The 27870-nt window shown below is 43.7% G+C and overlaps 3 protein-coding genes across 5 annotated transcripts in view; 1 reads left to right on the top strand and 2 right to left on the bottom strand.

Annotated features, from left to right (window-relative positions):
- The first annotated feature begins 126 nt into the window (after positions 1 to 126).
- On the top strand, positions 127 to 3673 carry LOC125303190 (zinc-binding protein A33-like). Of its 2 annotated transcripts, none has more exons than XM_048256776.1 (6): positions 127 to 603; positions 911 to 1006; positions 1111 to 1335; positions 1478 to 1500; positions 1583 to 1701; positions 1935 to 3673. In XM_048256776.1, the coding sequence occupies exons 1-6, from the start codon at positions 127 to 129 to the stop codon at positions 2474 to 2476; spliced, it is 1482 nt and encodes a 493-aa protein (XP_048112733.1). In that variant the 3' UTR covers positions 2477 to 3673. The 2 variants fall into 2 exon arrangements, with proteins under 2 accessions (XP_048112733.1, XP_048112732.1); XM_048256775.1 differs by having other exon boundaries at positions 1105 to 1335.
- A 432-nt stretch (positions 3674 to 4105) lies between these two features.
- fam107b (family with sequence similarity 107 member B) lies at positions 4106 to 27603 on the bottom strand. 2 transcript variants are annotated; one of them, XM_048256781.1, is made up of 4 exons: positions 27431 to 27603; positions 10269 to 10452; positions 5472 to 5631; positions 4106 to 5227 (listed from the first exon to the last, which is right to left on the bottom strand). In XM_048256781.1, the coding sequence occupies exons 2-4, from the start codon at positions 10394 to 10396 to the stop codon at positions 5108 to 5110; spliced, it is 408 nt and encodes a 135-aa protein (XP_048112738.1). In that variant the 5' UTR covers positions 10397 to 10452; positions 27431 to 27603; the 3' UTR covers positions 4106 to 5107. The 2 variants fall into 2 exon arrangements, with proteins under 2 accessions (XP_048112738.1, XP_048112737.1); XM_048256780.1 differs by lacking the exon at positions 27431 to 27603 and adding an exon at positions 11345 to 11522.
- LOC125303418 overlaps positions 17928 to 27870 on the bottom strand; it is a 23726-nt gene continuing 13783 nt past the window's right edge. The window contains exon 4 of the mRNA XM_048257177.1: positions 17928 to 18104. Coding sequence (XP_048113134.1) covers positions 17928 to 18104 — 177 coding nt within the window. The remainder of the gene's footprint in view (positions 18105 to 27870) is intronic.

The following is a 27870-nucleotide window of genomic DNA, read 5'->3' as shown; positions in this document are numbered from 1 at the left end:
ATGTAGAATAAACCTGTCAACCAACTCTGTATGTCACTGACCTGTATAGCCAGAGGCGAATAAAAGGCAGAGACTGAGAGCTATCAGAACAACATCAAAGGAGAGATTCCTGCCTGTTAGGTGGAGATGGCCTCCAGAACTTCACTCTCCGAGGAGGATTTCTCCTGCCCGGTGTGCTGTGACATCTACCGGGACCCTATCATACTCCTGTGCAGCCACAGCTTTTGTCGAGTCTGTCTGCAGCAGTTCTGGAAACAGAAGGGGATCCGCGAGTGTCCCGTGTGCAGGATGAGGTCGTCCAGGTCTGCACCAGCCACTAACCTGGTCTTGAAGAACCTGTGCGAGGCTCTCTTGCAGGAGAGGGGTCAGAGAACTTTGGAGGTGCACTTGAAGCCGGAGGTCCATGGCAAGTTTGCAGTGGGAACCGAGACGTTGCCCATAAAATCCTTGGGCGGGCCAGAGGCACTGTGCAGCATACACAGCGAGAAACTCAAGCTCTTTTGCCTGGAGGACAAGCAGCCTGTCTGTGTGGTATGCCGCGACTCAAAAAAGCACAATAATCATGCCTTTCAACCTATTGATGAGGCAGCTCTGGATCTCAAGGTGAAAGAATCTTACTACTTAACTGTTTATAATCTAACTCATTTTAATGTAATCCCTTCATCGAAAAGCCAATGAATGAGCAATATAGAACAAGGAAAATGGTCAGGATTTGATGAAAGTGCATTCAAAAGTGTATTTTCTTATGTCCTGACTGCTTGACCTTCATGCCTCATTGGTTATTGTTGATTCTCTTGCTATTTTGGTGACTGAAACTAGGTCATGTTTCTGTGACATGTTTCTGTTTACATATAAGCAAACAGATGACCTGATACAATCATCCAGAAGTAAACAATGACTCTCTCCTTAGGAGGAGATTAAGCACAAACTGAAGCCCTTACAGGAGAATCTAAAGACCTACAGAGAAGCTAAACTGTTGTTTGACCAAACAGCAAAACACATAAAGGTGAGACAAAGGAAAGTTTCAGCCTCTTAAGGAAGGTTGTGTTAAGTAGTAACATCAGTTTTTTCTCATTTATTTCTCCTCCATGTGTTTCTTTGAAGTGTCAGGCCAAAGACGTAGAGAGGCAGATTAAGGAGGAGTTTGAGAGGCTTCATCAGTTTTTACAGGACGAGGAGTCTGCCAGAATGGCTGTGCTGAAGGAGGAAGAGGAGTTCAAAAGCCAGATGATGAAGAAAAAGACAGAGGAGATCAGCAAAGAAATACAGGGTCTCTTAGACATCATTAAGGCTATTGAAAAATATATGGATGGGGAAGACATCACATTCCTTAAGGTAAAGGACATCTTTTATGGATTCTGTGTCATGTATTACTTATGTATACTTTTATGAATGCACGGCAATACAATTCAAACCAAGTGAAAATGCAATTAAAAGTCCATTTTAATCTACACATTACAACTCCTCTGTTTTGCAGAACTACAGTGTCATAATGAAGCAGTGAGTATCCTGCCTCATCCCTATGTTCATATTATACTGAAGCCAAACTTGTGCCAGGCTTAACTCAAGGGTGTCATTCCAGAGTCCCGTTTACACTCCCGGATCCAGAGCCAGTCCCAGAAACACTAGTCAACATGGCAAATTATCTTGGTAACCTGCGGTTCAGAATCTGGGAGAAGATGAAAGACATAGTTCAGTACAGTGAGTAGCTACAAAGTGGAACTGAATGTGTCCGAACATGTTGTATCTTGACCTTTTTGTGTATTCTCTTCAAAAATGGAATGACATTGCAGAATTACTGAGTAAACTGACTCTTTACTGACTGACTGGCTCTTACCAGACTGTTAGCAGGGTGAAATCCTCTTTCTGTTTTTCTACACACTCCTAAGTCTCTCCTTCCCCCTTCCTCCTTTTCACTCATTCTGTGGTTTCAGGCCCTGTGACTCTAGACCCAAACACAGCTAACCCGTGCATCTTCCTCTCTGAGGATCTGACCACCCTCCGCTACAAGGACAAAGGCCAGCTGCTCCCCGACAACCCGGAGAGGTTTGACTACTGGGAGTTTGTGCTGGGGTCCGAGGGCTTTGCCTCCGGGAGCCACTGCTGGGAAGTGGAGGTGGGGGACAGCACACTTTGGGCCCTGGGGGTGACCAGCGAGTCCGTGCAGCGTAAGGGTGAGGCACTGTTCAAGAGCGCCGTGTGGGGTGTGGGCTACTACAATGGAGAGTACGGGGCCAGCTCCTCCGTGGAGCCCCCGACTCCGCTCACAGTGACCCCCAAGCTCCAGAGGATTCGTGTACAGCTGGACTGGGACAAGGGGTTGGTGGCGTTCTCTGACCCTGTTAGTAACACGCCTCTGCACACGTTCACTCACACCTTCACGGAGAGAGTGTTTCCATACTTCAGTAATTACTGTGAGCTTTGTCCCCTGAAGATCATACCATTGGATGTTTCTGTAGCAATGCAGCCACAATGATAATGTGCTTTAATGTATACTATACTGTCACTGGTAGGTGTGTGAGCTTACAGTACATAATTCATTGACATTCTGGCATGATATTGTCACTATTACATTACAGTATAGGGGTTCTCCATGTCCTGAACAGTTTTGTAACATCTACAATTTGCAGAAGATTAATTGTACGGATTAAAATTACAATCATGACATGTTGTGAACTAGAGCAGTTTCAATCTTTTGTTGAAACAAGTGAAAGGTAGTGGTAACAATATAAAACAGATAATCACATATTACCCATTTGTTTGTTATATGAAAATCATTAAATAGGTCAAATAAGAGGAAATAAACAGACAGAAACAACATAAAAACCGTTATCACAAGGGGACAATGTGTGACAAAGACTTGCTTAATGAAAGTCAAATTGATTTGGTTGGCCTCTGACACTGGCCTTAAAGAGATCAAATCAAATCAAATAATTTTTTTTTGTAATGAATTTGATGTGAAGATCAAGGTCATATATGAAATTTCTGTTCTTTTGTTCTGTCAGGGTTTTAATGACATTTTCTGTCTGTAAAAATGCAAAAATTGAACATTGCTTGCAATCTACCAGTGATCATCACTAATTTTCATTAAGAATCTTTCGTCATGATTATGGTGCATGGACCATACACATAGATGTGGCTTACCATACATGACCCACAGGTCACCCTGAATACAACCATACACGTCTCCATAGTGAAAACCATATACGGCTCTATTGAAAACAACCACTTATTGCCCCCTAGTGGATCAACAAAGTATAACTACAAAAAAGTGTTTTTCATGTATAGTAGGTCTGCCTTATGTTTTGAGAATGGTCAAAAATATCTGGTTAAAATAATTGACGGTTATGCAATTCAAATAAACTTTGCTTTTAACAATTTCAAATAAAGTTAATTCAAATAAAGTAAATTTTTAACAGCACAAAGTCTTATCGATATCTGTATTGCGATCCTATGCTACCATTACCCTACTACACTTGTGGTATAAATACATAACACAAATATCCCTTTCAGTTTTGAAAACCCCAGCCTATTAGGAGAAAAAACAATACATGCACTTGTATAAACTGTTATGGTAGCTCTACAACAGTTCCCTCCTGCATTTTAGAGTGTACGCGTCATTCATGTCTGAAACAACACTGGGGTGGTTCTGCATTGCTTTCAGTGACCATTAAGAGCCTAAATGTAATATAAATCTGCTACATGTTAAGATGAAAACGTGTCTGATTCATTTTAAACTGACAAAGCATACAGATGATCCTATGCACTGGGTAAATAGACAACATTAGCGTCCTGTTAGCATTGACATTTTCTTCCCAAATAAAGTAATGACTGAACATTTGTAAAACAGGAACATGTGACAGTTTTATCATTATGTCATGCTCTACTTTGACACAGATTAAGGTTAGCAATCTGCAAGACCATCACACACGCATTTTGTGAGGGAAATTCATCCTTGTTTTTGTTTTCTATCTGGAAAACATCTGCTTTCATATATCTCTCTCTCTCTCACTTTCACACAGACACACACACACACACAGCTCAAAAAACCCTTCTCAAAATCTCAAGTGCAAATATAAACCACACATAAGGAACACATTCCACATGTTTGTATGTTAACATGGTAAAATAACATTTATTAAAAGAAAGTTTACATAACGTGGCTTGGCTCAGGTCAGCCAAAGACCTATAATTTCCCTTGAATACTCAGCACAGGTTGTTTACCCAAATGCCCCAAGCTCAATCACAGGAAAAGAAAAGGCCTGGTAAAGAAAAAGTCTTACCTCCGTGACCTATTAACACATACAACTAAAAGATATTATTTTTGTTCAGTCATAAAAAAAACAACAACAAATATATATGTATAAAGAAAAAAAATATACACGCGCACACACACGCCAAAATCTAATATTGCTTGAAAGAGTTTTAGCTAAGGAAGTACACAATACTTAAAAAAATACAATAGAGTGGGTGTACCACAGGGCTAAGCTTTGAACAGTCTGTCACAAAATGCGTAGAATTCATCAGTTGAAAAAAAATAAAAAATAAAATGGGAGAGGTCTCATTGACTCAAGCCATAGCAATACAGAACATAAATAAAATCACAATATTTTGGCCAAATGCAGCTTCAAAAGTCCATCCAGTGTCCGTTTTTCAATTCTCCACGGTTGAAAATAAAAAAGAAGCTTCTTAGTGGCTTTCTTAAACTTAAGAGAAACATCAGGGAATAGAACAACAATAATCTGCTCCGCTGTACACGTCCACTAAAGCCAGTCAACCTGTGACAGGTACGCGTGCATGTCTGTGACCATGTCTCTCTCTCTGTGTGTGTGTGTGTGTGTGTGTGTGTGTGTGTGTGTGTGTGTCTGAACAGAAGTGTGGCTTTGTATGTGTATGTGTCATTGCCCCACCTTCTGCCGCCAGTGTTTTGGTGAGAGAGGTGAAGTGAGTACTGGTTAAACCCTTCAGGAGGAACCTTTAATCTATAGTCACTGGTTTCACAGGGACACAGGGTAAGGAACACCAGGAAATCCCCCAAGACTGCAGTCCAGTTGCCATGGTGACATGTGCCTAGGACTTCTCCTAAGTTGCTTCCCTGTCCGTGTCCTTAAGTGGTGTGCTCCTGGTCGTCCACCTCCTGCTTGGTTCTCCTCAGGTTGCTCTTCATTTTCACAAACTCGGGAGTGTTCTCCTGCTCCTCCTCATTCTTCTGTTGTTCTAGCTCCAGCTACAAGAACAAGCAAAGCCCAATTCAATGTATGAATGTGATGCAAAACTGATTCATGAGGGACTTTAACTTGACACCTACACTACTCTTTAGCCACACATATGCACGGAACAAATGTACATTAAGTCAGCGGCTCTTCAAATCCCAAGCCATTCATCCAAGTGGGTCTGATATGTTAACATTAGCCTGCTGTCTGAGGTTAGTCTAAGCTCAGAGATAGTGTCATTGGTTGAGCTGAATGTACCTGTTCAAGTTTCTGCTGTCTCTTCATGAGCTCGATCTCCAGGTCTGACCTCTTCTTGTGGGCCTCCTGCTCCTCCTTCTGGGCCTTGAGCACTTGGTCTCTCTTCCGCTTCTCCATCACCTTCTGCAGTTCTGGCTTATTCATAGGAGCCAGGCCACCCCTGCAAGGGACACACAACAGCCCTTCAGCATCTGGTTCACTAAGTCATGTGCAAACAGTAACCGATTAATGGCTGTGGCACTTACCAAATAGGGTATCCACCTGTGAATATGTATGGAAATGTGCTACTTCTTGATGCATCAATAGTAGTTGTTAACATAGAGTAACATTTTGGATACTAAATACACCAAAAGTCATGAAAGTAATCCTGACATTTGTCAATCCTGTGAGTGGCAAGTGCAATGCAAGCCTGGAAATCCACAGACTACAAGCAGAGCACTGGCATCATAGCATCTCAAAAGCTGAGTCAGACTCAGATTCTATGACACCCAGCCAGCAGAGTGAGGGTCTGCATCTGCACATAGAGACTCACACTCACACACCCAGATGCCAGCTCATCATCAGCGCATGCATGCCCAGGCCAACCAGGGGACAGAACATTCTGTCTGCCAACGCTCCTGCTGTCCAGTCTCCATGGCAACCTCAACAACAACGTCATAGCAACCCAGAGTGAATTAGACTGGATTACTGACCAGTGCAAATCAGAGACTGTCATTGGACTCACACAAACACACAGGCATGCATAATCACTCAAAATGGCTCTTTCAATTTGAATTGAATGACAGTTGTATAACACAAACTTTTCATGTCCCTTTCATGTCAAACCCCGATTGCCCCATATTTGAGTAATCTGCCTGTAAAAGTGTGTTCCAGGGATGAGGCCTGTGAGAGAGGTTGATGACCAGGCGCCTCTCCAATGGGACAGACTGTGTGCATTTGTACTGCTGCCAGAGAGAAGCACTTAAGGACATAGTGGACCGGAAAAAAACAGCCCTAGCCACTTTTGGAGTCTTGTCTTCATAGTGACTTGTACTGCAAGGTTTTACTGAGGAGTTTGAGAGTGCGTCATTAAGCAAACTCAAGCACTCCTTCACTTAACATACAGAGCACCTCTGTGTGTAAGTGTGTGGGCTTTTGGGCTGCTTTTGTAAATGTTACTTTAAAAAAAAAAAGTGATAGAAAGTCTCCCTACCTTTTCCCTTATCCATCTTTTATATTACATCACCACCCCCACCCCCTCCACCAGCCCATTAGCGCTCTCTGCTAAATTAAATCAGCAGAGCCAGAGCCGAGATAAATATGCACACGCATGGGCTGAAAACAGATGCTGCCGTTGTCATGCTGGGACCAGACTGGGCTCTGCTGGGCTGTTATGCAACCAAACGCTGCCGCCGCCGCTGGCCTGTCCACCACGCCAGCTCTGAGCACCACTCAGACAACACAAGCACCGCCAGCACACGCTGTCCCCCCTCTGCGCGCTCACACTCGGCCAAGCTGAGGTACGGTTTGGGGGGTGTGGGGGGGTGGAGGAATGTGATCACAACTCACAAGAGAAAGAAGGAGCCAGGAATTTCACTCACATACTCTGAGCTCTGGAAATCAGTGTCTATTGTGTGTCACATACAATCTGTATGAGGGACACACTATCTGGCCAAAGATAACAATGGCATGAGAGGAAACTCATTACAAAAGGCTTTTCAGAACAAACAAGAGTGTTCTGGTAAGTTTTTAGAATGGGCTCAGTGTTCTCTGAACGTGCTCCGCAAGAGCCGCTCCGCTCATGTTCATGTGTTCAGCACAGCTGGTTAAAATGTGGTCTGCTATATGAAGTTTACAGGGAAAAGTAGAATATCGAGTTTGGTCTCTGTGGTCTGCTGTTTGCAGACACTGAATGTCTTTGGTTGTGACTGCCTCATGGAGAGCAACAATGGATCTAAACATCTTCTACACTGTACATAGTTTCGGTGGGTAGAGGCATACCGATACTGTTTTTTTTATCAGTATATCAATTTGGCAAGGCTTACAAATCAAAAGAAGGGTGCCATTGAATAATTTTTATTACCCATTTACAATGTATTGCTTCTGATCCAAATATATCATTGCCTTCAGTACTTCGCTGAGTATGTTGAGGAATGCAGGGTTACTGATTAAAGGGCTACTGTACGATAACTAGGTCTGCCAAACATGACTTTTGCCCAATCTGACAAAGGTGGATTACTGCGGCCTTTCCCTCGAGGGCCCCCTTTAACTCACTTTGTTCCCACCAGGACCTAAAACAGCACTTTTCAGAACACTGAAGAGATTCATTTATCAGAAATAATTTTGCTTACGTGGAGGTAAAACAGTTACAGTAAGATGACAAGTAAATGTGAGATAGATGCAAATGGGATAGTCTGTGCTGAGAGGCATGCATACAAAAAAGCATGTCTAAATGCATTTACAAAACGTTGGGGAGGATATTTTAGAATTCCATTGATGTAGTCAGACAGACTTGAAGTGTCTAAAAGTGATGTGTACAGCCAAGTTAATCCTCCCTTATGAGGATCAGCCACGCATTCTGGCACCTACTTTCCTTCACTTCTCGCATTCAGCTTAATCTCCAGAACGTAATCAAATATTGTCCCATGGGCAGAACCTGAAAGCTGCTCAGTGTGTGTGCTCTCCCCCATCCCCACCGTGGGTTTGCACCGCACAGTGTGACGCTTCACAAAGTTCTGGTGAATTAAGCGGAAATAAATAAATATCTGAAAAAGGCGCATGGCAGCCAGTTCTTTTTTTTAATTACGTAACTTCTGACGTTCAAGAGAATGAGAAGAATCCTCAGACGATCTTGGACTTGAGCTCAAGTCTCCTGTCAGAATGTTCGCCCAGAGAGGACAAAAAAGTATGGAGGGCTTCGAAAAGACTGGTCCAGTCCTCTTCTGGGCACTTATATAAGCAGCTAGCCCACCCCTGCCCCCGACCCAAAGCATTATCTAATAAGTGATGCAATGTACCTCGCTATATATAGTCTGACCTCTATCAGTGTGACTTTTCATCTGTATGCCCTCCCTGTAGATGTGGTTTCATAAGCACTTTGATGCGCACTACTCTTCCAAGTGTGATGGATTTGTGTGTGTGTGAGAGAGAGAGAGAGAGAGAGAAAGAAAGGACAGATGGTAAACTGGTAGGAGATGAAGAATATTGATGAGCTCTAACTGTTAAGGACAGTATGCGTGAGGGAATGACAAAGAACATAAGAAAGATAGAAAGACAGGTAGAGAGACATAGAGAGAAGGAGAGAAAAAGAGCTTGAGAGAGTGTGTGTGAGAGAGTGTGTACGAGAGATGCTGTAATCCCTGTTATGTAACTCCCTCTTCCTCTCAGCTTCCCAGCATCACTACAGTGCTCAGCATCATCTAATCCTTTCCAGACTGCGGAAACATTCCCTCACTTTATCAAAACACACACACACACACACACACACACACACACACACCTCATGTCTAGACAGCACCTAACAATTCAGATGGGTATCTCTTGTATTCCCAAAACCCTTACAGGCAGGAAACGTGAGATCAGATTCAGACCACCCTGCACAACTCCACGCTGCCAGCACACTGACTTCAGGTCAGTCAGCAACACAAGCCTGCTGCTCCTTCAGCTCGCCCACTCAGAGAACAGGAGGAGCGTGGGGAGCAGAATGGGGCGATCACTGTTGTTTTACATAACTGTTCTGGTACATGTGTGAGTGAGTCAGAGTCGGAGGGTATGTGTGTGTGTGTGTGTGTGTGTGTGTGTGTGTGTGTGTGTATGTGTATGTGTGTGAGCTCGGTTCCCTGGTTATCATCTCTCATCTACATCAAAGCACTAAAAAGATCTCCTGAGGCTGGTTTGCCTGTCAACGTTCTCCTTTTTTGACACAATGTAAACAAACATTTACATAACATTAAGAGAGTGCTAGCAAGTATCTTGTCTAATGCCTGGTCTTCCTTGCATTCTTGCTTTCCATCTCTGCTGTTTTAGTGCAAATAATGCACCATTCACCAAAGGGAATATAATGCAGCTATGACTATGCAACATTCAACATTACCATACAGCAGGAGTATATGCTTATGTAACAGGGCTGCGGCGTCCAGTCTTCTTTTATTCTACAGCCCATATGAATTGTTGTCACTCAGATGATAATCTCTTTGAAATGGCCAGTAGGATTACACAGATCTGCACTCAACTATCATGCTTCGGTGACAAACATGGTTTGTCACCGAAGTCAACGTGTTTCATAAGGGGTTCTCTCATCAAATGTCCTCTGTTCCCTGAAGTATCCCATCAAGGTAATGTATTTGGTGTGAGGGGAGAGGAGGGAGTAGGAGAAGTACGGACAATGAGCCTGAGTCAATATGATGCACAATGCGGCTAATAATGATGTGTTTCAGCACTGTTTCAATGACCAGGCCAGTAACTGCCCAACACCCAGCTTTAAATAAACTTAAATACTCTGTAAATAAAGGACCTAGATCAGATTACACACTCTCCCAGTGTGTGTGTGTGTGTGTGTGTGTGTGTGTGTGTGTGTGTGTGTGTGTGTGTGTGTGTGTGTGTGTGTGTGTGTGGTTTAGTGAGGGATGAAAAGACAGGCAGAAACAGTGGGTGATGGGTGATAGAAATGACTTAAAGGGAATAGGGCAAAGCAAAAAATCAGACAAAAAAAAAAAAAAAAACAATATTTAGCTATTTTTTGTTTTGTTATAAAAGTTAGCTGAACAAATTGCACCAGCACTAGAAGATATATTGCAGACAGACAGACAGACACCACACCTCTTTTGGCTCATTAGCAGCTCTCGGTGCAGGTCTTGATGGTTCCTGGAATTCTTGACTGGGTTAATAAGTTTCTTGGGCTTGATAAGCTCATCGCAGTCCCCGTCCATGTAGTCCGGCTGGGCCATGATGCTTCGCACCCTGGGCAGTCCCTCTCTTAGCTCCCCCTGGTTCAGACAGTGGTCTGTGGTCACAGAGAGGGCAACGGTTAGCCACAGGTCAGCTTGACACTAGCAGTGCTCAGGCCTCGAAAAGAAAACTTGAGGCTCTACTCCCATGAGCATTTCTTTTCATAGCATAAATGACGATTTTAAGAAAATTGTCGATATTGTGAGATAGGATAAACACACACACACACACACACACACACGTCCAAAGAAGGTCTGCTGAGAAAAATTGGTTAAAAAAAGGATACTGATAATGACAAAATGAGAATGTAGAATGGGACACCAGATAAAGTCATGATCATGAGATTTCACAGGTCTCATGCCTGAAAAATATGACCACATCAACACAGAAGTAAGACATAACAACCAGTATGAAGCTCAAACTATAAACCCACTCTAGCCAAAACAGTCAGAAAAAACTTGTTTTTCAACAGCATGGGCTACCTCACAATAACAAACGTCCTGCAACTATATGCATCGTCTAAAAACATGTGTTATTTTACTTGCCTTTCCCATGGCAACACAGTTTTGAAGAAGCCCAAACAATTCAGTAGGATAATATGTTCAGAGAACTCCACATCCACATCCAAATTGTACAAGAGTAGACTATACAGTCTGCAGTTAATTGTTCACGAACGGTTGAGGAAGCGACACATTGAATATCCCACACGTGAGTTTATAATAGGAGGGAAATGCGTTGTATTTGGCCTCTCGTGTGATCCTTTTCTTCGTATTTCCACAACAGTTAAGTCTCACCTGCATAACAGTCTCTTGTGAAACGAGCAGTTACTGTCCATCGTAAAATACTTTGCAGGTACGCAATGTACAGAACAGGCGCGGTCAGAATGGGGGAAAAAATCACAGGAATTTTAAAAAAGAAAAAAAAAAAATGTGCCCATAAAAACTCACCTGGCAGGACGGGGAACACGGGGTATCCTAACATTGTAGTCATTTCTACGGACTTTAGATGGTTTCTGCCCCGAAACTTGTAAGTAAACACCCAACTCGTGTACAGCGAGGGGATCGCACGCTGTGCTGCTGCGGAGTGGTGATGTTTGCTGTGCGCTCTCTGCCTCACAACTGTCTGAGTGCGTAGCGCGCCGTGCCGCTTTCAGGGATGTGATATTGTTTTATTACCTAACAACCCCGCCCCTGACAGAAAAATACCACGGTTAATCTTTTAACAGTTGGTGACCCAAACTGCCTTATATGGAAAAAAGAGACCATTTTTCATACAGATGCTCCACATTCCTTCTCTAACTCAAAGCCCACAATGCACACCTAATCAATACCGAAAGAAATTACTACATCTTATGAAGAAAACCACTGAAAAAACAACTGGTAGCCTAGGTTAAATAGGCCAACCCTATTAGAATGTTAATTGTTTGATTGTGAAACAAGTCATAGCCTCATAGTACAAACATAAACTACTTAACGTAAATGCAAAAACATAAATAAGGAATGTTAACGATATTTACTATCATGCATAACAGTAGAACCTTATGGAGCATTCACAAATCCTCCACATTTTGTCACCTATTGTGATAGCAGTCTTATAAATATATGTAAGCACAGCACATGTCCACTAGAGGTCGCACTAGGGTAAATTCCCGTTTAAACAGAGCATGCTGTAGTAGGCTTAACGCAAGACCGATGTAATTCAATTATTTAATTGAGGGCTGAATCCGGAAGAAAATTGAATTTATTTGTCTCATCGGTCTGACTCTGTCCTTTCTGTTCAAGCCAGTATCCTTGCTGCTAGGTCTATGAAGAAACTTGAATTCTTGAATTTCCCCTGGGGATCAATAAAGTATCTATCTATCTATCTATCTATCTATCTATCTATCTATCTATCTATCTAGATATCTAAACATGGGGAGAGGTTTACATAGGCTATATGGTCCACATCAAAGAGTCAAGTTTATCATGACTTTTCTTTCTTGTGTGACAACTCCTGTGATTCAAATGTTTTAGTAAGCTAGAGAAACAGATGCACACAAAATAAGAATAAAGAGTGAAGTCTATTGAGCTGACCTACATTTACTACATATTCAAAATATTTGACCAGAATGACCACTTTAGAAGATGCATCCACAAAACTCTCTTCTAAAATCCTAATCTAATCAGTATTTATGATCAGTCATATGACCTATAAATGTGGTCAGAGTTGAATCAAACAACCTTGAATCAGGTTTTTTTCAGGGTTCAATCATACAGCAGGGGAATTAGGCTATAATCTGTACAATCGGACATCCAGAAAACATCCTTGACACAATCTCCATTGTTCATGATGGACAAATGTGACTTGGTGCACTGTAAAGGTTTACACACGCGCGCACACACACACACACAGCAGCAACACACCTCTTGTGCATGTTATTTATTTATAAAGGCACAGGCTCCTGCAGGGGAAAGCACTGGTTGTAGCATAATGACAGGGGGGTTCCTAACCCACGGCAGAGCAACCGCTCCAGCTCTCTCCAGCAGTAATTACCATCATCGCCAGTCGCCACTTGGCTGGAGAACTGGACCGTGTGTGAGGGACAGCAGCACGCCCGTAAACCGTGCGTACACAAACACACACACACACAGACACAGACACACACACTGCTGTGAGAGGGACTCTGAGACAGGAGATTCTTATTCCACTTTTTAGTCATTGAGAGGAATAAGTGAGATTACACATATTATTGTCCCAAGTCGACTGAATTCCAGCAAGTGCTCAAACTTCTCTAGGTATGAGTAAGGTGGTGATGACTATGACTCAAGAACGCCCACTCACACACATCCACACATCATCCTCCCTCCACACACACACACACACTTTAAAGTCCTTCTAGAGAGAATGTACTGTAGAGAGAGAACTCAGCATGTGCTTATTATGGGCATGTCCTCTGTGTGTGTATGTGAGTGTGCACGCATGGATATGTGAGTGAGTTTATTAAAGACCAGCTTCCTTTGCTTAATTAAGACCTTTCAGTTACTGGCTGAGGCTAGGGGATCGGTGACTATGGCAACCTCTCTTATGCAACACACATAACAAAATGGTGTGCCAGAATCTTAAACACACACACATACACACACGACACACACACCTAATGGAGAAGCCCATCACAAACATTCACAGCCACAAATGATCCTCTACAAATGGGTGTGGCATTATGTACACACACACACACACCTAGGTGAACGATTTATAGTCCCACATGCTCATTCTCATGCACAGGCTTGTGTTGTACAAGGTGATGGATGGTGTGTGTGTGTGTGTGGGTGTGTGTGTGTGTGTGTGTGTGTGTGTGTGTGTTTACATGGACGCATTCATCTTTCCAGGAGGTCACTTCCTTCCCTTCCAGAAATCCCCATTAAAAGACACACACAAACACACACGCCTGCACACACACACCTGCACACACACACAAAAAAAACATACTGGAATTTACGTTCAAAAGGTGTGTGTACACAGAGGAGCATGCGTGTTTATTGGTTTGGGAAGTGCAGTGCCCTCCCTGCTGTCCACTGCCCATCAGCAGGAGTGACCATGATTCTGCTCCACAGCCTTTGCTAATGAGCTCCTTTTATGACACTTCTTAGACGTCACTCTCGCAGTGAACTACAAAAGCGACCCCCGTGGAGCGGATGTGGGCCTAATGACCTGTACATGGTCTGTGACGACTACCCAACTCGTAAAAAAAAAAAAACCTGATCTCACGTCAGATTCTCACCTAACAAAAAAAAGGGGGGTCGGGTACAGCTCTCTTCATTTTCCATGATTGCCACCAACAATCACGCAGTGTCCCAGATCTGCTCGCTGCTTGTCTTCACTCATAGCATGTTGATAAGGGAAACATCGTGACAAACAAATGACTTGTGTCATTTTGCCAGAAAGGAGCCCTTTCTAGGCAGTCCTCTTCCCTTTGGTGTTCCGTCTCTCAGTGGGGGTTAATTGAATGAAAGAGCTGGCAACACAGAGCCTTTTCTTCTCAGGCTCCCGCCGCAGCAGTAGCAGCAGCAGCAGCATGCACTACTACTAGGCCTCAGACACGGCAGAGGACAAAGACAGAGGCCCCTCCTCAGTCTGAAGAACCAACCTTCCAATGTCCTGCCCAGACACAACCAAGGACTCTCCTCCACTCACAAAAGACTGACGCACAGTAAGTGGAATGTGTGTGTGTTTATTTGTGTGTGCTATATAATAGGACTTATTTTTGTGTGAATCTCTATCTGCTTTTCTACTCTCATATCTGTGGATGTGTGCTTTACAGTTAGGGTGTGAAAGAGTGTGTGTGTATGTACATATGTTTTCTATTTGGAATATGCATATGTGTGACAATAGGAAAAACATGAGGACAAAACCACTGGCGCTTCGAGGACGGCTGCACTATTAAAGCCACAGAGACTCAGGGAGACAGACACTCTCCCTGGTCCCACTCCTGGCCCTGGCCTGTGCTGGCCCTTTTATGAGTGTGTGTGTGTGTGGGTATGTGTGTGTATATGTGTGTGTGTGTGTGTGTGTATGTGTGTGAGTGTGTGTGTCGATATAGACAGGGCGTGGGGCTGACACTGGTCACTCTAAATCATTTCCCAGTTTCCTCTTCCATTCCACAGGCTCACAGCACTCCAGACAGAAGCACCATCCGAGTGAAAGAGAGGAGACTCTTCCAGAGAGAAAGGAAAGAAAGAAAGAAAGAAAAACAGGAAATGGACATATTGTACCCAAAGACAAAGAGGGGCCCCTGATCTTTCCATGACTTCAGGAAGGCTTATGTAAGAGGGGGTGAAATATCACACACTAGGGAGAAAGAGAGAGATAGAGGGAGAGAGAGAGGGAGAGAGAGAAAATGAGGGAGAGGAATGTGGAAGAGGTCATGACTGGGATTGTGAATGTGAAATGCGATGACTTCATGACAGAATCTGTCATAGATGACAGTTGAACACACACACACACACACACACACACACACACACACACACACACACAAACAAACACAAACAAGCTACCAGACAAAACAAATCTTTCTTGCCCTGAGACCAACTTTAACAAAATAAAGCATATACATTTATACTTCTGCAAGATCAAAGGTAGTGTAGCACAGAGGCACAATGGGACACTTCAGTCCACCTTGATTTGAAACATGCCAGTGAAGAGAGGCCAGGTTAAAGGTTAAAATACCTCATTACCACAATTAAAGTAAAAACCGATCACAGAGGGAGTTAGTCAGGGGATCAAAAAAGAGAATCTGTGTGACTGACTGGGAGAAAGTGTCAACACCCAAAAATGGGGAATATGTGCCTTTTGTTCTGCCTGAACATGTTCCCTTGTCAGAGGGTACAGTGATGGAGAGGGGTTTAAAAAGAGAGAGAGAGAGAGAGAGAGAGCAGCTGGTAGCCCTATTGCACCATCTGACCCTGTGTGTCTTAGTGTGGTTTATACACAGCAGGGAATGAGGTGGGGGGAAATAATAGTTTATCACACATACACACACCCTCCTTCATCTGTCCCACCCTCCTTTGACTCCTCCTCTGCTGTCCTTTACTTTCACTGCCCCCTTTCAAGACCCACCCCCCGTCTCCATGGCAATCACTCCATCGAAACCTCTGCCAACTCCACCTTCACTTCCTCTTCCCCCCCCCTCCCACACACACACCAAGATATTTCACCCCTTTCCCCATCATCAGACCATTAGAGAGAGGAGAGGGCCTCTCTCTGGAAGACGTCAGAATCAGAATAAGAAGAATCTACTGGCATTCTAGGAACCATTTTTGAAAGGGGACGTCACAGGGCATGTCAGGACATGTGGGACGCAGATTCCCTGCTTAACTAATCATACATATCCTCATGATGACATTACAGGAGGGACACTGATGAGTCCCTGGAGAGGAGAGAGGGAGAGAGAGAGGGATGGAGCCAGGGAGAGGCAGAAAAAATAAATTAAGAAAGAAAGAAAAAAAAAGAAAGAAAGAAAGAAAGAAAGAAAGAAAGAAAAAGCAGGAATATTGGCCAACTCTCCAGACATAATGTGGAAAACCTTGTGGAGGATTGAATCTCTTTCCTCCAGTGGGTAGTTGAGAAATTTTACAATCAACCAGCCCATGCCGTTCCCACAGAGCAGAGCAGAGGACAGGAGAAGAGAGGAGGCGAGGCTGTCTGGACATAGCAGACCAGGAACAGAGAAGGGGAGGTTAGCTGAATATCTGGGCCAGAAATATGTTAAATGTATTTCAATGTTAGTCTTACATGTAGTTATAAGTAGGCCTATCCATCCAACATTGAAACAAGAGAGTGATTGTGTGTAAAGGGGGGGGGGGATAAGAGAGAGAGAGAGAGAGAGAGAGAGAGAGAGAGAGAGAGAGAGAGAGAGAGAGAGAGAGAGAGAGAGAGAGAGAAAATAAACAGCCAGCTCTAGTTCATTGTTTTCTCCAGGGGATGTCAAGGTTCAAAATCTGCAGCTCTGGCCCACATTTCCACTGTTATTTTAATAAATGTCTCATTTGTTCAGTTTACCAATGCCTCATCTTCACAATGTGCAATTTCCTGTAATTGTTTGCCTTTGGCTATCTTTTTGGATATTTCTTTCTATCTCAAATAACAGACATGTTAACACTGTGATATAGCAATAACCAGCTGTAAATTTGTCTAAACATAATTTAGTACTTATTACAGTGCCTTCATCCACAACTCTTCTCCTGATACCAGTGAGATGCCATATGACTACTGGGTGAAGTCTACATTCAGGCTGGTTTAAAGGCCTTTTCCCCTCTTGTCCAGTCAAAGACTTCCACACACACACAGGCACAGAGTATCAAAAAACTAAAAACTCATATGTCTAATGAAGAGACAATGTTGAACAACTTGCACATACACAGACACACACACTCACACACACACCATCTGTGGTAACTCATCTCTACCTGGGTATAACCCCTGGCATATTGTTTTCTGGTCCAGTGGACATCTCTCATTTAACTAGCTGATGATTCAAACCAGGTCAGAGAACTGAAGAGCAGGATCTGGACCACCTGACGGCCACACTGACACAAAGGCATAACCACACACACAGAAAAATGGCTATGGCAAACAAAATGATTTGGAATGGTTATGCAGAAGTGTGAAGCCCCACATTCACGTCCCCTTTAAGAATGTGAATAAGATAACCAGCATGCTGTTGCTCGCTCCATGGTAGAAGTAGTTGTGTAGTAGTATGTGTGCGGACACATGCACACATACTACTGCAGCGGACCCCATGGATGTGTAGGTCTTCTTCTCATCCATTCTAACCTTGCTTGGAGCCTGTCCACACGCAGTTGACACCCTTTGTAGAATCGCTCGGACCCTAGCGGACGTGCAAAGTATAACACTGACAAATAAGCTGCACGAATACTTCTCTCATGGACATCAACTTGAATAAATAAATATTTAAAGTTGGCGTGAGACACTGCTTTGTGGAGGGGTCTGAGTAGGGGCCATATGCTGGCAGGCTGAGTGATTGAGGGATTAGGGGGTGAGTTGTAAGAACCCATGAGAAGGCGTCAGATGGTTTGGTCTGGACATTTCTGGAGGGCCGTTCGGGGTTCCTGGGATGCATTTCCTGTTCCCACTCTGGGACTGGAGTGGTGTGACCTGAGGGACTGAGGGGTCACACGATGAGGTCATGCGAAGGGTCGGGTCAGACTGAGTGTGAGAGAATCCGCCCAATGAGTGCCAGTTTGAGAGTGTGTTTGTTTGTGTGTGTGAGTATGTGTGTGTATGAGAGGGGGAGTGAGCGAGATGATCACTTTAAGAGTGAGGGGTTTCACTTGTGTTAATAAAAATCCCCTGGAGAGAATCATGACACACACACACACACACACACACACAAACAGAGAGCAGGGTATGAAGACAACTTACACACATAGCTGCTACTACTACTGCGCAGAATTGTGTCCGTATTTGAGTGTGTACACACAACACTTGATTTTGGGTGCGGTCACATTTTTCACACCTAATGCAACGCTACCACCCGCCTCGTTCGGAGCACTGTACTTCAAACTTGACATCCCCCCTCCCCCCTTTGCTGTGACTAGGGAAACACACTGAAGCGAGCGACACAAGTGACTGCTCACAGCGGATACGCTCTCTCAACTGTTTCCTTGCTGGCAAACGGATTGCAAAACAGCTTCCTGTTCGGCGTGCCGCGCCATCCTTCATCGTCACCGGCCACCGGGCCACGTTAATGGTTAATGGATGCACGCACAAACTAACACGGACAAACGCACAAACCAACGTGCTTGTGACGCCACTCTGACGTGTCACTCAATCCCACCTTTCAGTCTGTTACAACTATAGGAAACCCACAGGAGTCTGGTAACTGCCAATTATCTGATTTGGCAAAGACTGACCAAAAGACTAACACAATACGTAACACAGAATAACAATAATTACAAATCCAGTACTGTTTCATTTCTCAATTAAACTGTATAGTTTAATTGAGAAATGAAATGCTGCGCAAATGCAGCAATTATGCACATACAGTAGGCCTACTGTAGATATTGCATACTGTGGGTAGTGCATACTGTAGATATTGCATACTGTGGGTAGTGCATACTGTGGGTAGTAAATACGGTATCTTGGTCTCGAGACCACTTTTACGTCAGAAACTGAAACCACTCGAAAACGTTGGAAACAAAGCTCCGCTTTAACCTGTTGGAAGGCTATTTAATTATGTAACGCCATTTAATAGAACAACGTGGATCCTTGCAACTTCTATAAAAACAGAGCAGAGTTTGTGTATGTGTGTGTGTGTGTGTGACATGTGCGCATGTCTGTTGTTGATTGTTTGATTACAGTATTGTACTTATGATACAAGGATAGAAGGAAGTTTGTCACATGCATTACATTAATACACAGGATTAGATGTTAAAATCCCTTGTGCCAAAATCCAAGGTAAAAACACATTCAGAAGCCCCTGCTCAAGTTTAACTTTAAAAAGCACACTACCCACAAATCCGCCAACAAATGGTCACAAACGCAATACAAATGGCCCATCCAACAGCAGTATATAGTATGCGGAAGAGGGGTTTAGTAGATTAAGTGGCAAGGGCTGCATAAGAAAGGTGGGGGAGGATTGGGATTGGGTGGGGGGCACCAACAAGGAGCACCCAAGAGCAACAGGGGCAAGGAAAAACTCCCTTACCAAGGAAGAAACCTTGGGCAGATCCACGGCTCAAGGGACTAACCCAACTGCCAAGGGTCTTGGTGTGTGTGTTGGGGGGATGACAAGGGAGATGGGATAGTGTGCTGTATATGTGGGGAGAGGGCAGTGTGCAATATGTGTGTTGGAGAAGCTTCCTCATGAGACAATGTGCTGTGCATTGGGGTGATATCATACAGTGTAATTTGGCTACTACAATGGAACAAGCTGCAATTTCAAGTTTATAATTTTGTATCTTTTGATATAATGTTACAATTTCATCATGCTAGTTATGGTGTAACCTCAACACTAGTCTGACTGTTTTTTTTCCGGTCTTGACTTGGTCTGTCTTGGTCTTGGTCTCGATACCCTCTGGTCTTGGTAGTGTCTTGGTCTCGGTTTAAGCGGTCTTGACTACAAGTCTAACTAAGTATTGCATTCTATAGGTAGTGTATTCTGTAGGTAGACTTTTGTGTCTGTGTGAGTAGTGGGGTGGCTCGTCCATTTCAATCATTGACCTCACGGATTTGAAGTCATACAATCGTGTCAGCTATGTATAGCAACGTTCATGCCCAACGTGCAAAACCACACAGTACACGCGCCCAACCCACACACCTTCTCCCCTCAAACGACAGTAGAATAAGCCACCAAGAGAGCTATTTTTGGGGAAAAAAAAGTTGTAGCCTACACGGTCACTCGTGTGCTCGCTCCCTACATTCACAAGAACTTTCTTGTTCACGCTGTCACTGACCCATGGCTTCCGCTCAAACACATACACATAAGTGTGTGTGTGAGTGTGTGTGAGTGTGTAACCATTCTTACACTGTCTGATCATTGTCTGAATAGGCCTCATTGAAAAGAGCAGGACAGCAGCTTAGATCATGCTGAGAGAATGTGATGAACTGGCAAAAGCTTTCTCCCACTGGCTCCACACATAGCCCGGACATGATCACAGCTTCCACACACACACAGTCAGAAACGCATTACATATGGAGAGACGACATCAACAGAACACTAGAGTAGAAAAAACATCAGGAATATTACATATGGAGAAATGACATCAGCGGTGATTACATGCAGTTTAAGTTGTCTTATTTAAAGAGACATATCAAATCTTTCCCACTGTACTTACTGAGAGCTTAGAAAAGGAAGATATCTGTACATCCACAGAAAGAGCTGATTGCTGACTAACTGTCTTTAAAGGGACACTAATCTTTGAGCAGGGTCAGCAGCTGTCCTTCAGAGGTCAACGTTTGTGTATGTGTATGTGTGTGTGTGTGAGTGAGTGAGTGAGTGAGTGAGTGAGTGAGAGAGAGAGAGAGAGAGAGTGGGAGAAAGAGGGTGTGTGCACTTGTGTTTGTGCATGTATGGAGGTGGATGTGCAGGGGGTGACTAGCAGCTGTCTGTCTGTGCTTATGGCCTACTAGCCCTCACCAACAAAGCCTTCAGTATGGTTTTGCTATACGTCCTGGTCAGCTGTACTTCACACCTGTTACACCACTGCTGAGGTCAGCAGTGTGTGTGTGTGTGTGTGTATCCAAACATATGTGGGAGGGTGAATGATGACTGACACATGGCAATGACTATATTTACTTATAGCAGGAAAATGAACCCATGACTGAAAGAACCTGGAACCACTGATGATATAAAACAGCACCAACCAGGCCCTGAGACACAAAGAAAGGAAGGGGCAGCACATGTACGGGAGAAAATAACATTTGTTATTTCACAACAGAAACAAGTGGCATCGAAATAAGGACTTATAGAATCACTTGGGAGGCGGAAGACAAATCACTAGCCTTCACACAACGAACAAGACCATTACACACTGGCAGTGGATCAATACCTCCTTAGCTCAATAACTGAAGTAGGCAATCTGAACATTCAGAGAGCCTGATTGAACATCTGCCACACACACACACACACAGAGAGAGAGAGAGAGAGACACACACACACACACACTTTTTAATGTCCTATCATAGATGCTCACAGAACACTTTTGTTTTTTATTGAGAGTCAACATCCCACCATACCAACTCCTATATTTCCAAAATAACTGGACTCCTGGCTCCTGACTGGCTTCATCAAGTGGATTTATACCACTTTTTTTACACACACATACACGCATGCGCACACACATGCACACACACTCCAATCTCTCTGTGGCTCTCTGGCACATTAAGAAGGATTAGGGAGGATCCCCCTTCCAACGACCACTTTAGAGTGGGGGGAAATCGCAACTGTTACTATACAGCCTGAGCATTATCTGTTGCCAACTGCTGAGCTGGCACTGTCTGTCTGTCTGCGTGGACGTGCAGGTGGCTGGTTCAAAGGGTCCTTTGCCGGGAGCACGCAAGAGCCCTTTTTCTTTGTGCGATAGACACACACACAGACACACACACACTCACACGGAATGACTTCAACATTGGTGGATTTGCTGATTTGATTGACTCTTATTTGAAAAAAAAAGCCAAACATAACATCTCTTGACCAGGAATGAGATGAGAACATAAAAAAAAAAAAAAAAAAAAAATCAGCCTGACTCATTTACTAGGCTGTAACATGGTGTTCTGAAACTAAGCTCTAAAGTGTTCCATCATGCTAAGGCTGCTACACAGGGCTCCTCTTATATGTGTTGATATATGATAGAGACTTTGTGTAATTGTATATATGTATGTGTGTGTGTGTGTGTGTGTGTCTGCATTTCTGTGTGTTTCTGTGTGTGTGTCTGCGTTTCTGTGTGTGTGGGCGCGCATCTGCCAGAGCCTGTGCGGCAGCTCCAGTAATGTGCATGGGGATGCCTCTTTGTTCAGAATAGAGGCCTCCAACGGAGAGAATGGAAAATCAATGTGGAGGCTCAGAGATGAGAGCTGCCATTGGCCCAGGCCTTAACAGCGAAATTTAAAGACAGATGCTCATGCATGGATCCCTCTACAGATCTATAGATTACCACACTAAACATCGCAGTGCAAATACTCATCCCTGACCATCAACCTCATCTTAACTAGGATCACTGATACCAGGCTGACACAATCTCACATACAGAGAAAAAAAAACCTGAAACCTTTTGTGTGAAATTCTACAGATTATACATAAATGAGATGCTTCTCTACCTAATAATGCCAGGTGTCAATTTCTCTAACTTATTTTCCCACAACCCGATCTCTCTTTACGATATCATCCCCCACCCCCATTGAACGCTTTCTCTCTCTCCCTCCCTCCGTTTCTCTTCCTCCTGAGACTGTAATGACACGTTACAGGTTGCCCCCCTTTCGTCCCACTGAGGAGAAAAACAAGGGTGGAACATCTTTACTTAAAATTTACAAGACCTATTATGCGTTTTACAGATTTAACATGGAAAAATACACACATGTTCTCTTATGTCTGGATCACACACAAACAAACACACACACACACGCTTTCCCCTCTCTCCCCGTCATCGCGCACGCATGCGTGCACACACACAGACGCAAGCTCTCCTGAGAGGTGGTACTGTTTCTACCTACACTCATTTTTCTCTGTCTTTGTTTCAGCTTCTTTGTTTGACCCAGAATTTGAAGTCCACACTATTAAAGCTTTCCGTATGTGTAGTAGTGCATATTATAAATGCTGTTATTGTGAATCACCACACAATACTCTGTTGGTGAACACACATCTGAAAACAGTACTGTTTTTATATAAATGCTGCCAGTTAATGTAAATGTTTGCCTGGAATACACTTGAGATTTTTCAAAACTACATTCGGGTCTAGTTAATGGATTTCACAGACATGCAGAGAGTAATTACACAGTGCATTTAACATATTACATGATGTTCCATGGATCGGGGAAAGTGAGTTCTTGTGCATGTGTGTGTGCGTTTAGGTCCTGATGCATCTCTAACTTGTCATCCAACCACAATGCGCACGCACCAGCTCCAACGTGTATCAAAACACATCTAGGAAACAAAGAGTGACATCACGAAGCAAAGTCCCGCCTCCTACCCCATCCATATGGTGCGATTGGCTCGTGGGGAGGACCACCACGATGCCTGTCAAAATGTAATACCTGGCTAGTGACGTCACAATAGAAACCCTCGGCAAGCAGAATCAAAACATTTGCCAGGCATGGTGGTTACAACAGGATGGGTACTATTACATCATGTTACTGTGGCACATCTATACAGAGTAAGTGAGAGCCGTGATCTTGAAATAAGTGATGTGGACTGACGCCGATACATATTCAGAATGGATGGTCTGAACAGAAAGAATTTCCAACGTGGAGACCGGATACAGTAAACACTAGGGGGTGAGCATCAAAGCCCATAACATGAACAAAGAGATCCAAATGTCAGTGTGAACACACACACACACACACACACACACACACACACACACACACACACACACACAAAACCAGACAACACACACACACACACACACTCACACGTGTGCGCACAAAACCAGACAAAACACACACACACACACACACACACACAAGCAACAGAAAATGGACAATGTCACCAGGCAATAATTGCTGAAAAAGTTTTGAACGTTAATGCTCCGGTCATCTGAAGCAACTGGCATGAACAACATGTAAGTATGTGCACACAAACAGACACAGACAGACACACACACACACACAGAGAGAAAAAGAGAGGGAGAGAGATTTCTGCAACATGGACACAATTTTGCCGTGGCTGCAGCTGCTGACTCATGGGAGCATTTGTGCAAAGAAAGACACAGGAATAAAGCGAGGATTTCGACCCACACTATGTCACTGGGGGCCCTACACACACACACACACACACACACACACACGGCCAACTGTCACTCACATCCCTAACCAAGGCCTGACTATCTCATGTACACACTCATCATCATCCAGTCCAACAGAAATACACACACACACACACACAAGCAATATTACAGAAAGTGAACAGTGATCTTGGCAGAAAGCTATGGCTCTACAGAGCCCTATGGAGAGACTACACCATGACCAGCTGAGAGAGCATACTAAACATTCCAGTCCACAGGGACAGTTCTGTGACTCACTAGGAGAGTGTACCACAGTCATTCAGAGAATTATGTCATCACATGTTAGTCAACAGATTCCTCCTGCACTTCTCATAGATGTTCTGTCCTTCATTTTCTGATAAACACTCTCAGTTTATCCTACGTACTGAGATACAACACTAAGAATGTCAAGAAAGAGAGGGTGAGGGAGGGAAATTGTAATGACAAAGCTCTCTTCCGTGTCTGGGTAATATGGGGTTGTCTGACATAGGCTACTTGAGCTGCTAAGACTTGTTCTGACCGAGTGTGTTAAGATAACATAATACTGTTTAGGAATGTTTTAAAATGGTTAATGGAGCTGTGTGACAATAGAAGTCACCCAGATCACTACTGTAATGGGAGTCAGAAAACACATATACATGGGAGAATACAACCTGTACACAGAACAGAGATATGGGCCAAAGCAACACAAAAACCCATGTCGGTAAACATGGGATGATAGTTTTCTGAACTATTCAAATCTAAGCCCCTTTCTCAATCGCTTGTCATTCCCTTCGGGAAGTGGAAGGAGGACTAAAGGGGAGTCTGCAGTGCGCACAAACACACACACACACACACACACACACAAGCAACAGAAAATGGACAATGTCACCAGGCAATAATTGCTGAAAAGTTTTGAACGTTAATGCTCCGGTCATCTGAAGCAACTGGCATGAACAACATGTAAGTATGTGCACACAAACAGACACAGACAGACACACACACACACACACAGAGAAAAAGAGAGGGAGAGAGATTTCTGCAACATGGACACAATTTTGCCGTGGCTGCAGCTGCTGACTCATGGGAGCATTTGTGCAAAGAAAGACACAGGAATAAAGCGAGGATTTCGACCCACACTATGTCACTGGGGGCCCTACACACACACACACACACACACACGGCCAACTGTCACACTCACATCCCTAACCAAGGCCTGACTATCTCATGTACACACTCATCATCCAGTCCAACAGAAATACACACACACACACACACAAGCAATATTACAGAAAGTGAACAGTGATCTTGGCAGAAAAGCTATGGCTCTACAGAGCCCCATGGAGACTACACCATGACCAGCTGAGAGAGCATACTAAACATTCCAGTCCACAGGGACAGTTCTGTGACTCACTAGGAGAGTGTACCACCTCAGTCATTCAGAGAATTATGTCATCACATGTTAGTCAACAGATTCCTCCTGCACTTCTCATAGATGTTCTGTCCTTCATTTTCTGATAAACACACTCAGTTTATCCTACGTACTGAGATACAACACTAAGAATGTCAAGAAAGAGAGGGTGAGGGAGGGAAATTGTAGTGACAAAGCTCTCTTCTGTGTCTGGGTAATATGGGGTTGTCTGACATAGGCTACTTGAGCTGCTAAGACTTGTTCTGACCGAGTGTGTTAAGATAACATAATACTGTTTAGGAATGTTTTAAAATGGTTAATGGAGCTGTGTGACAATAGAAGTCACCCAGATCACTACTGTAATGGGAGTCAGAAAACACATATACATGGGAGAATACAACCTGTACACAGAACAGAGATATGGGCCAAAGCAACACAAAAACCCATGTCGGTAAACATGGGATGATAGTTTTCTGAACTATTCAAATCTAAGCCCCTTTCTCAATCGCTTGTCATTCCCTTCGGGAAGTGGAAGGAGGACTAAAGGGGAGTCTGCAGTGCGCACAAACACACACATGTACAAATGCAAGAGGATGGGTTCAAAGATCAAAAAACAGATGTATAGTGTTTGACAAAATACTCCAAATTACAAACACATGTGGCCTGGGCCTTCCCCACCCAGCCCCCTGCCAATCAGACAGAGAGTGAATCTGCACTACCCTCTATGATCAGCACACACTGCATTGCACGATATGGCATAGGATCTCATTAACTTTGTCACTTTACCCGATTGCAATAAGTTTAGCTAAAGGTTTACAGAGTGTTAATCTTTTTTGCCAGACGTGCTACTGCTTGAAAGCAATCTTCCTGATCTGAGTAATCAGCACGACGATTATCCTACAGCCGTCAACTCTTCTACAATGTCCACGTGGTAAGGCATGAAAAAGAAATGTTCAGGAACAGAAACGTCTGGCTGTCTAGAGTCCACAGCACAGAAAAGTATACTTAACAGGAGCCTTGAAGTGCTGTTGAGTAAGGCTACTCCAATTCTCAGCCACGGTGTGAATTCTCCAATGACAAACGCACCCAGCCCCATGTGCTTTGACTTGTGTGCTGTCACTCGAAACTAAATTTACTACAGACTATGGGCTCATTCACGAAAATGGCTGCATACGTTGGCTAAAAAAAATAATTTTGAGCCCAACTGTGCTATGTGTGCTTCAGAAGAACAATGTTTTAAGCAACTCCACGAATGAACAACTGCTCGTAAAGAACAATAACGCAACCACCAGTATTGTTCATGGAGGATATGTGTCCCATGCATGTTCTACTAATATTTCAAAAGAAATAGGCTAGGCCTCTAACGTTACACACAAATTGAACAATAACGATCTCTGTATGAGATAAAACCACCGGGCTCTTATTTGTCCTGTTTATCACCGAGATTCCAACAATGTCCTCCGAGGAGCCTGTGTAGGTTACTTTGTTTTCAGCGGTCACGTTCAGCATCGCAACTGAACTGGCGGAATGATGCCAGATGACTATCCGAGATTGATTTCACTAAAGGAGTCACTCGTCCCGCACGCGCGCGCAGGACCGATAAATAACAACCGCCTAACCTTTCATCACATCGGTGAACGAAACACAGACATAAAGACACATACCTCCAAGTTCCTCTTAGATTGCGGGTCTTGAAGAAAACTTGCTCAGATGACAAAAAGTAAAAAGGATTTGTTGAACATCCGTGAAATTTCCGAGCACTTCTCTTTTAAGGTGTGTCTATCTGCTTTTCTCCTCTGTTGGAAACAGTTCAGTTACGGGACCCATAGAAAATGTAAATTAATACTAGGCGGTGGGGGGCTGTCTTATACGACCCAATGCTTGATTCACATAGAAGACTCCTCCCCCTTGTCTCATGTTTATTCATTAAGGGGAGCCCCAAGAATTCACTGGGCGTGGTACATGAAAGAGAGGAGGAGACTGACGCGCACACTGGGATAGATGCAATTGTTTGACATTTTTCTTTGTGTGGTTTTCGTCATCAAATACAGTGAGTACACAAGCGGTTTATGTGAGGTTGATGCTGACATATCACACAACACTG

The sequence above is a fragment of the Alosa alosa genome, chromosome 11 (genome assembly GCF_017589495.1).
Source record: "Alosa alosa isolate M-15738 ecotype Scorff River chromosome 11, AALO_Geno_1.1, whole genome shotgun sequence".
NCBI lineage: Eukaryota > Metazoa > Chordata > Actinopteri > Clupeiformes > Clupeidae > Alosa > Alosa alosa.
This window is presented reverse-complemented; position numbering and strand designations above follow the sequence as displayed.

What these genes read in the sequence shown, in the direction of transcription:
- LOC125303190 (XM_048256775.1), top strand. Translation starts at nt 127, where the DNA reads ATGGCCTCCAGAACTTCACTCTCCGAGGAGGATTTCTCCTGCCCGGTG. An exon ending in AGGCAGCTCTGGATCTCAAG is followed by an intron (nt 604 to 910) that starts GTGAAAGAATCT and finishes CTCTCTCCTTAG; the next exon opens with GAGGAGATTAAGCACAAACT. An exon ending in GAAAGACATAGTTCAGTACA is followed by an intron (nt 1,702 to 1,934) that starts GTGAGTAGCTAC and finishes CTGTGGTTTCAG; the next exon opens with GCCCTGTGACTCTAGACCCA.
- fam107b (XM_048256780.1), bottom strand. Translation starts at nt 11,387, where the DNA reads ATGACTACAATGTTAGGATACCCCGTGTTCCCCGTCCTGCCAG. An exon ending in CGTGTTCCCCGTCCTGCCAG is followed by an intron (nt 10,453 to 11,344) that starts GTGAGTTTTTAT and finishes CTGTGACCACAG; the next exon opens with ACCACTGTCTGAACCAGGGG. An exon ending in CTGCTAATGAGCCAAAAGAG is followed by an intron (nt 5,632 to 10,268) that starts GTGTGGTGTCTG and finishes TGTCCCTTGCAG; the next exon opens with GGGTGGCCTGGCTCCTATGA.